The 16,438-nt window shown below is 45.0% G+C and overlaps 1 protein-coding gene across 3 annotated transcripts in view; it reads right to left on the minus strand.

Moving 5' to 3' along the window:
• Positions 1-6,504: 6,504 nt before the first annotated feature.
• Positions 6,505-16,438, minus strand: part of PCNT (pericentrin) — a 105,988-nt gene continuing 96,054 nt past the window's right edge. For all 3 annotated transcript variants that reach the window (XM_014549962.1, XM_014549961.1, XM_014549963.1), the window contains 7 exons: positions 15,607-15,780; positions 13,287-13,397; positions 11,972-12,204; positions 10,269-10,345; positions 8,701-8,866; positions 7,409-7,536; positions 6,505-6,976 (listed from right to left, as the gene is read on the minus strand). In XM_014549962.1, coding sequence (XP_014405448.1) covers positions 6,933-6,976; positions 7,409-7,536; positions 8,701-8,866; positions 10,269-10,345; positions 11,972-12,204; positions 13,287-13,397; positions 15,607-15,780 — 933 coding nt within the window. In that variant the 3' untranslated portion in view covers positions 6,505-6,932. The remainder of the gene's footprint in view (positions 6,977-7,408; positions 7,537-8,700; positions 8,867-10,268; positions 10,346-11,971; positions 12,205-13,286; positions 13,398-15,606; positions 15,781-16,438) is intronic.

Consider the following 16,438-nt stretch of genomic DNA (forward strand, 5'->3'; position numbering starts at 1 on the left):
GTGCGCATCAGGGCGCAGGCGGGGCTGGGAGTCCCGGGCCCGCCCAGCAACACCGATGGCTCTCTCCCATTGGCACCGAGGAAGCGGCGAGGTCGCTCCGAGCTCCTATTGGGAGAAGCGGGAGAGCGTTCCTCCCGGTAGGCTCTGCGCGGGGTCCGGGTCTCCTTCGGATCTGAATTCTCAATTGAGGCTCTTGGCGCGGGAACCCCCGAAGGGCGAGACTGCAGTGGCCCCCACACCTGGTCCTGGGGCCAGGGGAGCCTGCCTACCACGGTGTGCCGCACTGCCGGAGCTCCTCTGGTTCCCGGCAGCCTCCCTGGGCACAATGACCGTCCTGGCGTGGCGTTGCTGCGTGGGTAATCGCGGAGGTGTGGGCCAGGCGTTTTCCTCAGGGTTTGGTGTAACAGCCTTTGAAGGTATAATACTGACCACAGAGGAGCTAGGGCAGCCATTCAGATCATGAGATGACTTTGGGAAGTGCGAGGACAGTTGACCCATACATATCTACCACAGATCTCGTCCCCAACTTCTCATTGTTTTCCTCCAGACCCTGAACAGAAAGGCCCACAGGACCCCAAGGAGCTGGTCCTCGCGTACACACGGGATGCGTATCTGCATATGCAAGGGGGGACCTGTTTGGTGGTCATTTCCCCCGTCCCTAACGGAATAATTGGCATTGACATTCTGGGCAGTTAACACTACTCTCACACTGAGTCCCTGACCTGGAGGTTTAGCAATCACAATAGGAAAGGCCACCCAGAACCCTCTGAAACTAACCTCATACCTACCAAGATCATAAAATATCACATCCAGACGGCAGAGGATTGGTGCCACTTTTAGGGATCCAACGGATGCAAAGCGGTGGTCCCCAAAATCTAAGTTACCAGCATGACTCCTGCAGAAATTGGAAGGATCCTGGAAGATAACAGGATAATACTACTGCAAACTAAACTAAGTAGTAGCTCTGGTAACAGCCTCTGTGCTGGATGTGGTCAGTGGCTAATGACTTGATGAGTGTGTTCTTTTCTGTCCCTATCAGAAGATCAGAAATATTTCACATTTAGGTGTAACAAAGATACAGTTTTGCCTGAAGGCTATGTTACTTCTCATAGTCCAAAGACATCAAGATCACTTAGACACCCTGGATAATGTTTACGTTGTTCCATTACATCAACATTATGTAGGTAAACCTTCTCAAAATTCATGTACCGGTTACATCCATCACATTTTTAGGGGTCCAGTAGTCAGTAGTGCCTTTGTGCATCCTTTCCAAAAACAAAAGACAATTATTGCAACTTGCACCTTCAACCATTCAGAAAGCAGGACACTGTTGGGACTTTAGGTTCTGGAAGCAGCATACTCCACACCTAGAAATACTGCTCTGGCCTAAATATTGGGTGATTTGGAAGACTGCAGCTTTGATAAGAACCCAGAACAGGAAGCTTTTGTAATAGGTAAAAGCTGTGATGCAAGTAGCTCTCCTGCCTGGACTATATGGCCTAGCAGGTGGTATTAGTTATTGGTGGTAGGGAACAATGCAATGTGGAGTTTCTGGCATGTCCCAGTAGGAGATCCAAATGCAGGATCCTGAGGTTCTGCCATGCCACTGGGAGCAGAGAATTATGTACCTTTTTTTTGGCGGGGGGGTGGGGGTGGAGAGGTATCCTGGTGTGCTACTGTGTTCCAATAGAGAGAGACGGAACACCTGAACTGGAGACACCAAATAACCATGCAGCTAAAACCACCCATTATGAGTGGGTTCTGTCAAACTCACCACATCATAAGGTTGGTTGGGCCCAGCATTAATCCATCATAGGATGGAAGTATTCAAGGCTGAGCATGAAAATGTACAGCAGTCACAGGTAAGTGCAGAATAGGTATCCTAGACCCATATGGCATCCACTGCAGTTGTATTAGAGCCTTCTCTGTCATTTCATACCTATGACCACATGGGGGAGACTTACGACCAGTTAGTTGACAGAAGAGGAAAACTCAAGCTGGGTTCATAGATGGGTTGGCTTGATATGTGAGTTCAAAAGGAAACTGGAAAGCAGCTACATTACAGCCTTACTTAGGTAACCTTGAAAGATACTGGTAAGGGCATATCCACCCAACAGAGCTCCTAATCATTCACTTTTTTGTGTAAGAAGTGGCCCAAGGGGAAACTATATATGGATTCATGGACAGTGTTGTGTGGGCTGGGTGACTGGTTAAGGGTCTGGAGAAAAAAAATTGGAAGTTGGGGACAACGAGATCTGTGGTAAAAATTTGTAGGTCAATATACTGGAATAGGTACCAAGTGGGATGATCTTTGTATAAAGTGCTAATGCTAATGCCCACCACAGAGCATCCATGAAATATTTTAAAACCAAGTGGAATGACTCACACAGTGGACAATGGGCAGCATCTCATTGGCAAACCCAGTACTGGGTACAAGGACAAAATAGCCAAGATGGTGGAGTTGGAGGCCATTCATGGGCCCAACAGTGTAGATTCTCTGACCAAAGCTGACTTAGCTCCTAGCAGCCACTGGATGTCTAACCTGCCAGCAAAAAGACCAATGCTGAGCTTCCAATATGGCCCTTTTCATCAAGAAGCCCAACCAAGTTTACTATATTGAAACTCTTTCATCCTGGATGAGCCAGCAGTTCTTTCCTACAGGAATAGATTCATATTCTACATATAAGTTTGCCTTTTCTGCTCACAAGTGCCACCAGCAAGGGCTTCAGGAGTACTTGTTTCACTGACACAGGATCCCATATGGCATCACATCAAACGGGATTCACTTAGAAAAGGAAGTGCAGGGATCATGAGATCCACTGCCTGATAGAGCATTGGGACAGGCACAGCTGAAGCACCAAGTTAGAGGTCACACTCTGTGAAGATGGGATGCCATTCAAGACCTTTATATGGCACTATGCTCCCAATAGGGAGGATATATGAGTCTAAAACCAAAGGGTGGAAACAGGAGTGGCCCCACTTACCATCATTCCTAAGAATCCCCTGGGAACATTGTGCTTCCTGTCCTCCCAAGTTTAGACTCTGCCAGGCTAGAGGTTATGGTCCCCAAAAGGGACACTCACCAGGGACACCAGAACTTACTCCATTAGGTTATAAAGTATGGATGATGTCTGGGAACCTTGGAGTCCTTGTATCTAGGAACCAGCAGGAACAGGGAGGAGCCATATCTTGGCAGTGGAGAAGGTAGGGCTGCTATTACATGCATTACACATAGGGAAGAGTCTGTGTGGAACCCAGATGATCCACGTGGAAGGTCTTGGTCCTCCTTTGCTCAATTGTGATTAAGACACTAGAGCAGTGGTTCTCAACCTTGGCTGCACATTAGAATCACCTGGGAATCTTTTTAAAATCCTGATTTCTGGGCCTCATCCTCCAGAAATTCTGTTTGTTACTAATGTTGTGGGGCCAAAGAAACAGAATTTCTGGAGGATGAGGCCCAGAAATCAGGATTTTAAAAAGATTCCCAGGTGATTCTAATGTGCAGCCAAGGTTGAGAACCACTGCCTTATAACGTTTTTCTCAATACCAATTAGGAAAGGTGATTAATGCAACTTCAGATATCAGAGACAGGATTATACTTTCACTACCTTATCTTAGGGCCTTTGTTTAGACATTGTAATATCATTTTGATCCATTACTTTATAGACATCATAGTAACTGGTCCTAGTGAGCAGGAAATGGTAAGTACCCTTAAGCCTTAGTAAGATGAGTGCTGGATGGTAAGAGATGAAAAATCAGGGGCCTGCCATTTTGGCAAAGTTCTAGGAGTTGAGCAGTCTGTGGAATGTCACAGTATCCCTTCTATAAGTAGAAGACAAGTAGCTACCCATTACACTGCCTACAACTAAGTCACAAGGCTTAGATTGTTTGGATTTTTGTATACAACCATATTTGGGGGTGCTACTCCAGTCTATTTACTGAGGAAGTCATAGGCTGTTAGTTTCAAGTGAGACCTGGACAATAAGTTCCAATGATGCTTAAAGTGCCTTTGCAATTAAGGATAATGGGTGGTGCCTCACTATAAAGCCCCATTACGGCAGACTTCCAGGGCCTTGACACAAAGCCTTGACTCCTTCTAACTCATTCTCCATTTGAGAAACATCTGACCTACTACTCAGTCCTGGCAGAGACCAAACTCCTACCCATGGGATACCAAGTACTATACAACTCAAACTGCCAACATATACTGGGTGCTGTCCGATCACTATCAGCCAGAAGGAGCACACCTAATGGATAGTGGAAAGCCTACCTTCTGAAGATGCACTTGCAGTGCCATTTCTCCCACAGCCACAATATATCAGTCTGGAAGCCCAAAGGGTAGAATGGCCCTTCTTAAAGGAATTTTTGCTTCCCATCCTATGACTTCGGCCTCTGCTATCCCAAGATATGATAATGGTTTCTTTGAACGAGTGAGACTCATCTGAACTAGCAAGCAACGATGGGGTTACTGTACTGGTTGGTGCAATTGATCCCAATTACCGAGGGGAAATTGGGTGGCTGGCACTCCATGAGGACAGGAAAATCTGTACCAGTAACCTGTTCCATGGGCACCTCTTGGTGCTTAGTTCTTCCAAGTTTAGTTGTAAAATAAAAAGTTCTCCAAAAACAAGATTAAGGTCTCAAATCTTTCAGAAAAAAAAAGTTTAGCTCACCCACCCAGCCAACGTGTTCGCTCACTGAGATTCAGAAACAGGGACCAGGTGATGGAAGGAGAAGATGATGAACACCAAATGGAGCCTTATGATCACTTATGGAAGCAGCGACGTAGCACTTTTTACTTTAATGCCTGCCTTACACACACCCCTTCCAGTTGCCTATTTTGTATGACACGCTGGGGTGCATGAACTGTACAAATCAGTCCTGAAGGATAGTCTGCACCATTGAAACATGACATTCGGGGGGCCTTGGAGAGAGGGTGAAGAGCCCTTGCCTCACACCGGGCAGGTGCAATAAATTACATTCTGGTAAATAAATTTGGGTGAGAACAAATGCTTAGTAGTCCAGGGGTGGGCTGTGCTGGCCACCTGCCTGTGTGTTTCCAGTTCAACTTGGCCTGTCTGCTCTACCCAAGCTGCCAGCTGTTGCAAGTATTTCAGCTTCAGCAAATCAGGTAAAAGAACTCAGGGGGGAAAGTGGGAAGGTTCTAAATAAACAGTGATCTTAGCCCTAGGCAGTTTGGCTCAGTGGATAGAGTGTCAGCCCACTGACTGAAGAATCCTGGATTCGATTCTGGTCAAGGGCACATACCTCAGTTGTATGCTTGATCCTCAGCATACAGGGGAGGCAACCAATCAATGTGCCTCTCACTTCGATGTTTCTCTCTGTCTCTCTCCTTCCTTCTACTCTCTCTAAACAATATCTTCAGGTGAGGATTAACCCCTAGAGTGCCGGGGAGCGCAATCGCGCTCCTCCTGTCTTTTGCCAAAAGTGCTGGGAGTGCTATCGTGCTCCTCCTGCAGTGTCCAGTTCTAAGAATGCTTTTATTAGTGATGATATTGCTAAATATGTCAATTCTTGCTGTGAAGATGATGATTTTGTGGAAGATATTGAATATGTAACTTCATTTACTTGCGATTCATAATTTTTTTCCCTAAACTGCTGTAAAATCAGCAAAAATGCCTTGGCAATTTTAGCATAGTTCCTAGGATATTGGTTGGCACTCAAAGGGTTAACAATAATAATTTAAAAAACAAACAAACAGTGATCTTCTAGCAGTGTCAGCTAATATAACAGAAAATGCAGACATGGACCAGTGTTACAGGCTGCCACTCTGTACTATCACCAAAATAAGTAGTGATTTAGAAAAAAAAATTTTTTTAAATATATTTTTATTGATTTTAGAGAGGAAGAGAGAGGGAGAGAGAGAGGGAGAGAGAGAGAGAGAGAGAGAGAGAGAGAGAGAGAGAGAGAGAAATATCAATGATGAGAGAGAATCATTGATTGGCTGCCTCCTGTACACCCCCTACTGGGGATCAAGCCCACAACCTGGGCATTTGGAATCGAACCCGGGACCTTCAGTCTGCAGGCTGACACTCTATCCACTGAGCCAAACCGGCTAGGGCTAGAAAAAGGTTTTGTATTAAAACCTAAGCCCAGCAGAATAAATGTCATGTTCAAAGGTCCTAAAAACTCACTGAGATGCTTGTAAGTATACCTGTGTAGATTTCTAGGTAAAGAATAATTGGCTAGATTTCATGTGGTACAAGTGAGCATCAGTAAAAGGTAAAAAGATCATAGTCATGAGAAGTAGTATAGAGTGGCTACTTCATACAGAAGTAAATGAGAAACCAAGATGAAGCAACAGGCAGGTGTCTTACTAGGTGAAGAGTACTTTGAGTTCCACTGAAAATTTCTGACTTAAAGCAATTTAACATAAATTCTAAGTCTATTTTTTATTGTTTTTCCCCCCCCAGTAATAAAAGCAAACTAGGTAAAACTAAAAAACAACACAAGGGCTATTCACAAATAAAATAGTGTTTTAATTATATTCTCTGTTTTTCTTTTGTATTTTTATTTTTAAACCAAGTTTCTATCTGTACACTTTAAGAAAATAAAACACCAGGGAGCCATTCTCTGCTTACCCTTTTTGGAGGCAGGCAGGGTGGCTCTGCCAACATGCAAAGAAACGGACAGGTGCCGAGGCTCCTGAGCACACACATTACCTCATGAAGGTAAGGAGCTAAAAGATATTGAAATTACATAAAAAATATTCTATTTGGCTTTGTAGCAATACACAAAGGTGAGAATACTTAATTAATGGCACTCTGAGGCTGGCATCTCAGGCACGTGAGGAGACTGGTACTGCTCAGTATGCCACGCCACACCACACCGCAAGCTTTCCTTAGAAAAAGGAAAAAACGATTCTTTTCCTCAAGCAGAACTGCCACTGGTAAGAGCCACAAGGACTTTATTCATTGTTTATTCTTCTGACGGCAGGATTTCTTTGAGGTGGAATCTAAATAAAAATAATGATGTAGCAATTTGTTAGAAGACTTCACATGTCTTTTAAGAACAATTCTGAAACACTAACACTGAATTAATATCTTATTTTTGGTGAAAATATGAATAATTCAAATATATAGTGGTTTAAATTACAATGATTAAAAAAACACTGGAAAAAGTATATCCAGTGAAACAATCTATGCGTTTTCCAGAAGTGTAAGAGGGAGGACCACAAGGCCCAGCTAGTGATTAAGTCAAACTGATCTGGACACTTCTTGATCAAGTACACTGTTGACTTACAATCATTCTTCTAATACTATTAATGACAGCTTATAATTAGGACTGAAACCAACAATTACTAAGCTGAATGCTAATAATCTTTCCCACATTATTTTACATTCCTAGGGTACATCTACATTATAAAAAAGAATCAGAGGACTTTTACCTGGTGGTAGCCCCACTAGTCTTTGCTGGATCATTTCTAAATGATGAATATATTCTGTCAAAGAACGTTCCGGATCTTGAGAAGCAGTCAGGGATCTTTCTGACCTTGAATTTGGAGATGGATTGGACCTTCAGACAAACAAACCCAGAAACAAACAAAACAAGAGTTGAACACAATAGGATGGTGAATGCAGTAAGCACATAAATAAGAAGTGGTGCTGGGTCCTCTGACTGGACACGTTATGGGAAATGAGGTAAACTAGATGGCTGTTTCCTTTATATCTTTTTTTACCGCAAAAGAAAAAAGGATTTCTAAAAAGTGATACACAGTGCTTTAAAAACCAACTTCTGTATGTCTCAGAGCTACAATGAGGAAAAACGAACGCATATTATTTTATTCACTAAATCTGCATAGATATGTATCCGCATCCCTCAGACCCATCTTTGTGTCAACATGGGTGTGTCAGCTGCCCTTCTTCCTAGTCTCCCGCTGGGACCAGGGAGCTCCACTGTCACTCCCAGCGTACTCTTCAAGGGAGGTACACATCTTACCCTTGTCATCCATACAGAAGCAGCCTTGGCCACCATTTATTCTCCCAGTAAATATTACCACAACCTGGGCACTGGGCAAAATGCCCTCTCTGAAAAAAAATAAAAAAGGTGTGGGGGGAGGTCCCAGGCCCTCAGGGACTCACAGTGGTACGCTCCCAGTCTTGCTCTGGGGCCCAGCTAAAGGCAAACTTTCAAAATACATTTCTTTGAGGAACCACATACACTGGTGGTGCATGGTTAGCAGAGGTGATCAGAATTAGATGATGCACAGTGGTGCCTTATGTTTTTGTGTATTGTTTCTCCTGTCAGGGGAACCTTTTCACTTTAATTTTAAACTAAATTATACTCTATAAAATTGAAAAGGTTTTTTCCCAAATAACTGATCTATAATATTGTCACTGTAACATCTCAATTATCACCAGAGTAATAAGTATAAAAATACATTATGGGTGCAATAAACCCAATTCCTACAGAAAAAAGATTGAGTTAAGCCAACCAAGGCCTTGCATGTGTGTGTGTGCCTCTGTGTAGGGGGGTTTCCCAGGTACATGTAAACCCCCTTACACACACACACACACACACACACACACACACACACACACACACACCTGGGTACCCATACAAATCTGCCCAGAGACCCTGCCATGCATGGCCACTTGTCTCTGCACATTGGACCTCTGCTGATGGTCAGGTCTTGCCTAACCCTTACAATTAAAAAAGTCTGAAAGCACCACATCTCACCTTTCCCTCCTGCGTGGGGAGGCTTTTGGCACAGGGTCCCTGGCATGGCTGAAAGATACATCCCGGGTTGGTGGGGATTCGCTGGTTTCGGGTGGGGATTCGCTGGTATCAGGTAGGGATTCACTGGTTTCTGGTGGAGTCATCTGTTGCCGTGGCACCAGGAATCCTTCCCCCAGAATTATTCAACAACAAAGGGATTATGAAAAATGACAAATGCATTTTAGTAGGAAGGCCCATCTACCAAAATTTAAAATATATAAGCTTTAAGAGTTTGCATGGCAATTTCAAAACATTTTTAGAGTACCCAAGTTATAAAAATTATATTTTAAAAAGCTCTGGTAGGAACATGAGTGTTGATCACCTTATAGCCTAACCCCTGGCATCCGTATGAGCAGCACCCTGGAGAGGCGCTCAGTGCAATGGGGAGCTTGGGCTGGGGGCTCTCCTCCACTCAAGTGAGGAGTGGGCTCAGGAGGCAGGGGCAGAAACCCTGGAGAATACCAGCCTTGGAGAGGGGCAAACTTTTCTGAAGGCTGACCAGGCATTTTGATTTCAAGAAGTAACAATTGACAGGTGAAAATCAAAGCTGACTGGCACCAATTTCCACCACCCCTCCAAGCGGCCACAACCCTGTGCTGAGGGGGAGGAGGTTGTCCGCCAATGTTTCCCCAGGGCAGTGACCTGTCAAAGGCCTGCAGTTGGTAGCCAGTGTGCATCCTTCAGACTGGGGGCAACAGCAGAGAACCTTAGACACAAGACCTGACTGAGAAAGTAAGCATGGTGCTCTCAGAGCAAAGATGCGGCAGTCTGAAGAACTCCACTTCATTTTGGAGAAGTGACCTTTTAATTAAAAACTAGAGGCCCAGTGCATGAAATTCAAGCACGGTAGGGTCCCTAGGCCTGGCTGGCGATCAGGGCTGATTGGGGCCTTCCAGCTGCCAGCCGGGGCCTCCTTTCGTTCCACCCCGCCCCCTGGTGGTCAGCGCATGTCATAGCAAGCGATTGAACTCCTGGTCTCCCCATTGAACTCCCATGGGGACAATTTACATATTAGGCTTTTATATATATATAGATAAGTTATTAGGTCCAGCTGGGGTGGCTCAGTGGTTGAGTGTCAACCCATGAACCAAAAGGTCACCGGTTCAATTCCTGATCAGGGTTCATGCCCGGGTTGTGGGCTTCATCCCAGAAAGGGGGCAAGAGGCAACTGATCAATGATGCTTCTCATCGATGTTTCTCTCTCTCTATCCTTCTCCCTTCTTCAAATCAATAAAAACATGTTTAAAAGATAAGTTATTAGTCAACATATTTGTCACTTCTATATTTTTCAATCATTACGCTCCTCTGAACCACTTTTACTCATTAGCATTAACTACATAAACATAAACACTACTTTCCTTCAAAAACCATTTTGCCTCTGCCAACTGCACTGACTGAATTTACCCATTTATTAGTGTGCTTCATTACATCCCCATCGAGCCCTGAAAATGACCAGATATTAATGAAATGTTACAGCAAGTGGAAGACAAGTTTGCAAAGGTGAGGTTAAGGAGTCTCTGCAGGCCCACCTGGGTGAGGCGCTCTGCTTTGCACCAAAGCTCCTTTCCGATCTACTTCTTGCCATTTTTTAACCAAAAAACGTAATCTACAAAAAAAGATATGAAACATTGAAAACTAGAGGACAACAGCAGTGACAAAAGCAATAAAAATCCAGATGTGACCAACAGCTGAAAGGGTTTTGGCGGCCAATTTCCCCAGGGCAGCAGATACTGCACATTGACAGGGTAGCTACTTCCAATCCTGTGCACAGGGCCCCTTCCCCACCCACTCCCAGTCCCACCCAGCCCCCGTGGAGGCCCTGCCTTGCCCCAACCCTGCCCACTCCCAGACACCCAGCTTGGGGTCTCCCAGACTCCAGTTCAGAATCAATCTGCAACACCTGCTCCTTCCACTACCAAGACCACAAGCCAGTGGGTGGGGTGTTGGGGTGACTGGAGGACGGTGGTGTAGGCGTTAAAAATGCTGCTGCTCGCCCTGGCCAGTGTACTTCAGTGGTTGGTGTGATATCCTCTATTACTGAAAGGATGCAGATTGGACTCCCTGTCAAGGCACACACCTAGGTTGCAGGTTGGATCCCCAGTTGTGGCACATACAGAAGGCAACTGATTTTTGTTCTCTCTTACATCAATGTTTTCCTCTCTCTCTCCCTCCCTTCTCCTCTCTCTAAAATCAATAAGCATACTCTCAGGTGAGGATTTAAAAAAAATGCTGTTTCACTTAGATGATCCTCCCTCCTGGACAGGAAGGCTGGAGGCGGGGTTTGGATCTGTTTACCTGCCTCCATCCAGTGTCTAACCCGCTATCTGGCATGGCTGTGGTCAGAACTCAGAGGTGAGGGGACTAAGTGCCCTGGGGCTGGAGGAAGCCTCCCTCCCCACCCTGTGTGGGACTTCCACCCATTCTGTAGCACAGTCTGGAACCAAACAGCCTGTCCTACAGACAAAGACCAGCATGGACTGGACAGGGCACCTCTACAGGAGTCACAGAGCTGCACAGTTCTTAGTGGGATAACCATTTTTAGAAATTCAGCAAAATTAAAAATTATAAAATAAAATGGATCTCATCACTATTAATTTTGAAATGATCAAAATCCCCAATCACACTAGGGAGTCACAGCCCTGCTCTAACAATGACACCCTGTGCACACAGTGGTTGGGGAGAATGAGCAATACCTCTGGCTGGGGGTTGGGCAGGGCTGGGCTAAGCAGACACACAGTGGAGGGTGAAGATGGAGGGCCCCTTGCACCCTGCAGTAGGCTCTTCCTCCCCTCCCCAATCCACAGGCAAAGACTGGAGAGTGCCTGTGCCATAAATGGCCACCACCCTGGGTGCATCACAGATGTGTTCTTATGCTCTTGGCCCCTATTATGTAACACATTAAATTTGACTAAGATATAGGAAACAAATGTAAAGAAGTGAAATGCAGTTTTAAACTTGATCAGACATGCCAGTCATCAAAAACAACCCTGGCAAGAGACCCATTAAAGGGCAAGGCATTGTTTTATTATAAAAAGGCACCCTTAAATCTTTTCTTTTTAGAAAGTAAGTTTTGCACATTATGATTTCCTGAAGACAAGTGTCATCTGTATTTTCTTTAAGGTCAAGTGCCATTCATCTTAAAAGAGAATATAATTGTAGAGTCTCAGAGACTAAAACCACTGAAACGTGCCTCCCACGTGTGAAGACAGCAGTGGCACATGCCTCCTATTACCTTGAAATTGCAATCACCACCCTGACAGCTGTTCGGAACCTGGTGAAAGGCCGGGATGTGGTGATTTTCCTATCTGCTTTGGAAGGAAACACTCCTAAATGAGCGATCATGGAGAGCGTCTCTTGTTCAGAGTCCTGGAATCCACCGATCAAAAGTAAAAGATACTTCTTCTGATAAATCAGAGCTTTTCTAAAGCTCTCTGCTCTCAAATAATGCAGGTACAATTTTTCCATCTAAAAAAAAATTGGAAAATTTAATTAGAGAACATCTGTCTTGCTGACAAATCTGTAAAACATGTTTGCACTGTTGTGCTTTAGAAAGAACCAGACCACTTTTCCTTCAGCAAATCATTACATAAGTCAGCCGTGTACATCTGTAATCGGAAACACCTTGCTGTTTAAAGTTCAGTTTTGTTTAATAGACAAAATGTAGGCCACAAGTCCTTTCCACAGCATCAAAGCAGCCCCCTGGAGGGCGCCGTGAATCTGACCACTAAGTCAGGTCCAAACTGGGGCTGGGTGGGGCGTTTCATCATGGGTTCATGGACGTTGCGGGTGGGAGGAATACCTCAAAGTGTTGGTGCCCATATCCTAATTTTTCCTTCATGAGAGAACCTATCACTTGTTCTACGTTGTCAAAAATGATGACAAGTGAATTTTTTCAGGTTGCAGAGACTTTACCTAATGACTCAAAGCATCACACATTTTGCCCCTACTCATGAGCACAGAAACGTGATGTCTACACAAAAGTAGGCCAATTTCAAATGTAAGTTCATTGTCTTTAGCTTCCCTTATTTGTCATGACTTGGCCACTCGAACCACCATGTGGTCTTCTGTGAACACACACACTTGCTGGCAATGATGCCCAGGCAGAGGAGGACCTCCAAGCCGTGAACTGTTTTTACTAGTTAAAAGCATCCTGTGAAAGGGTGGAGGATGAACAGGCAGAGTACAAAGGATGTTTAAAGCAGTGAAATTAATCTGTATAATACTGTAATGGTGAACACATGTCATTACACATTTGTCCAGACCCAGAGAATGCACACCACCAGGACTGAGCCTGATGTAAGCTGGCCTGTGGGTGATGATGACCTTATCAATATAGTTTCACGGATTTTAACAGATGTGCCAACTGGTTGGGACACTGACAGTGGGAAAGACTGAGTGTGTGGGGCAGGGTGTATATGAGAACTCTCTGCCCCTTCCCCTCAACTTTGCTGTGAAGCTAAACTGCTCTAAAGCTATAAAGTCTTAAAAACAAACCAAGAGCAGCATCCCCCCCTGATGCCCCTATGCTGCCATAGGCATGGTCTTACCTTGACATTGCGGGTGTTTGCTTCCTCCCTGGAAGCTGGAGTGGACAGTCCTGGGTCTGCAAGTCCTGGTGAGCTCTGCAGGACGGTCCTGTCCCTCCTCCTGTCTGACCGCTGCAACAACCACAGAAAGTGCATTACAGAGCTGTTCTCATAAAAACATCATGAGAAAACTGATCCCTCCGTACCCCAACTCCAGGAAAAAGGTCACGCCCAAACACTTCATTCCTTCCCCAGCTGTCCCCCAGGACCTCTGCAGGGTGAGGCCTGCCTTGGGCAGAGGAGAGCTGGGCCCCTGGGAGGCTGGGTACAGGTGTTCCCAACGCTAGGACACAGGCCACACCACCATCTCCCTTCAGTATCTTTTCAGCAGTGCTCAAGTTGTTACGTGACATTATTAACCAGATAATTAACACTTATGGGATGATTATTATATGCCATTTACTGAAGTATGATTGCATTAAAACAAAAAATCAAATATTTGTAAAATAATCCCAAATTCGAAGCTTTAAGCATATTGAAAACCCTCTGGTCCTAGAAATTAGAAGGAAGATACAATATCTAGTTCTATAGTAGCATCAAATTACAGGCCTGGAGACCTCGGCAAGCACCCCACACAGAAGCCACTTACACCAAGGGATGGGCACCGTCAGAGCTCCAACAGGGAATATGCTAACAGAAGGAGGAGTCCACAGTGAGGGGAACAAAGGGGCCACCCAGAACAGACATCGAGGCAAAAGAGAGCTTAAAGCACTCCCAGGGCCATATGGGCAGTGGCCTCCGCCCAGCAGTTTGGAAGAGGAATCAAAAGCCTGGCCATGCCACCTCACCACTGCAGGGCAGGGCTGAGAGGAGGGCGGGCCTGTGAGTGGAAAGCCTGAGTGGGTCCCACATACCCTACGAGGCAGGAAAGACCAGTGGTTTTCCTGGTTCTAAAGCACAGCTGGTAGTTCCTAGAAAAGACGCTCTAGGAACACATGTCATCTTGGACATGAAGGAGAGTACTCCGCCATTTGCTTTCTGTCTACCTTTGGTTTTCTCATCAAGAATTTTCATTTCCACCATAGCCCGTTTGGCTCAGTGGATAGAGCATCGGGCGTTGTACTGAAGGGTCCCGGGGTCGATTCCGGTCAAGGGCATGTACCTCAGTTGCAGGCTCCTCCCTGGCCCGGGGCCCTGGTCAGGGTGCGTGCAGGAGGCAACCAATTGATGTGTTTCTCTCACATCGATGTTTCTCTCTGTCTTTCCCTCTCTCTTCCACTCTCTAAAAGATCAATGGAAAAATATCCTCGGGTGGGGATTAACAACAACAAAAAAGAATGTTCGTGTCCTAGTTTCTTTGTAAGCACTCTCCTATTGACTACATTTTAGTCCACACAGGCCCTTAGTCAACAACGGGGTGCCCTACACAAGGAACCTTGAAACACTTCCTGAGTTAAGTCCCAGAGAAGCAGTTGGGGCAGCCATCCTGGACAACACCGTGGCATGGTTAATATAGACGGTAAACACCCTGGGCTTTTATATAGAGAAACGAAACTTATGTCCACACACACCCTGTACACAGTGTTTATGGGAAAATTATTTTTAACAGTCAGAAACTGCAAACAACCCATATATTCTTCACTAGGTGAATGGTTAAGTTGCGGCACATGCATGCCTCGAATGCAGCTTGGCAATGAGGAAGAATAAGCTATTGAGATCAACACCCAGGTGGACCTCAAATGCACCATGAAACCAGTGAAGAGCCTTCAGAAACCACAGTTCCAACTTACAAGACATCCAAGGAAAGAAAACCATAGGGAAAGGGGCAGAGCACAAGTGAAAACTCAGGTGACATCACACTAGTGTGGGGCAGATTTTAACATATGTAAATTACAAAATAATTTGCACGAACTTTTCATTGTAAAAAAAGTGAAGAAAATCACACACACACACAAAAACCACCTAAAATATAAAGAAAAAAATTAGGCATTCCAAAAATGAACTACACAAATCAGGAAAATTATAAATTCTTTTCCTTAGTTACAAGTGAAATAAAATTCTAATTTCATCAGCTTATTTATTACATTCTTAAGTCAAAATTTCCGTTCGTTGACATGTATCAAACACCATCTTGGCCACGTATGACAGTATGTGTACATGTGTCTGCCCTGTGAACAAGGCAGATAACCCGTTAAAATGTTAAATAAAATACTCTGGCCGTTAGGAAGGAAGGAGCCCAGAGAAGCTAACTATAAAGAAATGACACTGCCCCAGCCAGCCAGCCATAAGGAAGCCCAGCTCCCTTCACCCCTCAGCCCCCACAGGAGTGTGAGTGACATACACTGAGCGCACAGCCCTTCAGCAGGTGATGCTTGAGAGTCTTCTCCAGCCGGGACGCTGCTCTGCACAGCTCTGCCTTCTCCTGGGTCACAGTGCTGAGAGCATTAGTAAGAGAATCATTTTCTTTCAGCAACACATCCACCAGCTGGACCTGGACCTCTGCTGTCATTTTTTTCTTGAGAAGAAGAAAGCAAAATAAATATATAGGATTTGTTAAAAGGTATGCACACTATTTGCGTGTGTGTTTTTAAATTCTCACCAGAGGGTATTTTCTCCATTGACTTCTAGAGAGAATAGAAGGGGGGGCAGGGGAGAAACATCGACATGAGAGAGACACATCGATTGTTTGCCTCCCGAAAGTGCCTCTACTGGGGCTGGGGAACCTGCAACCAAGGTATGTGCCCTTGACCAGAAATCGAACCCAAGACCCTTTGGTCTGAAGACCAAAGCTCAAATCACTGAGTCAAACTGGCCAGGGCTATTTGTGCTTTTTATTGTTGGTTATTTTTAGGTATTATTTTTAATGTTTTTGGGGTTCTGCGGGAAGCCTGTGGAGCTGGAAAGAGTTGTCCATTTGTGGGACAGGAAATAATAAAAGTTTTCAAATCACATTTCTTTCCGATCCTCTATGAAACAGACTTGACACAAAATGGAGCTATATGACCCGAACAGGCCTGTCACAGACACAATGTTCTTTGACACCACAAACAGGCAGCACCCAAGGTGACCACGGAACATCATGTGCTCATCCCTGAAGCCCAATGAGTAAGTCCCTTAAAACAGGCTCATTATCTTTTCTCATAATCAGAGGAACCTTCAGCCTGCGGCGGGCC

The sequence above is a fragment of the Myotis brandtii genome, unplaced genomic scaffold (assembly GCF_000412655.1).
Source record: "Myotis brandtii unplaced genomic scaffold, ASM41265v1 scaffold577, whole genome shotgun sequence".
NCBI lineage: Eukaryota > Metazoa > Chordata > Mammalia > Chiroptera > Vespertilionidae > Myotis > Myotis brandtii.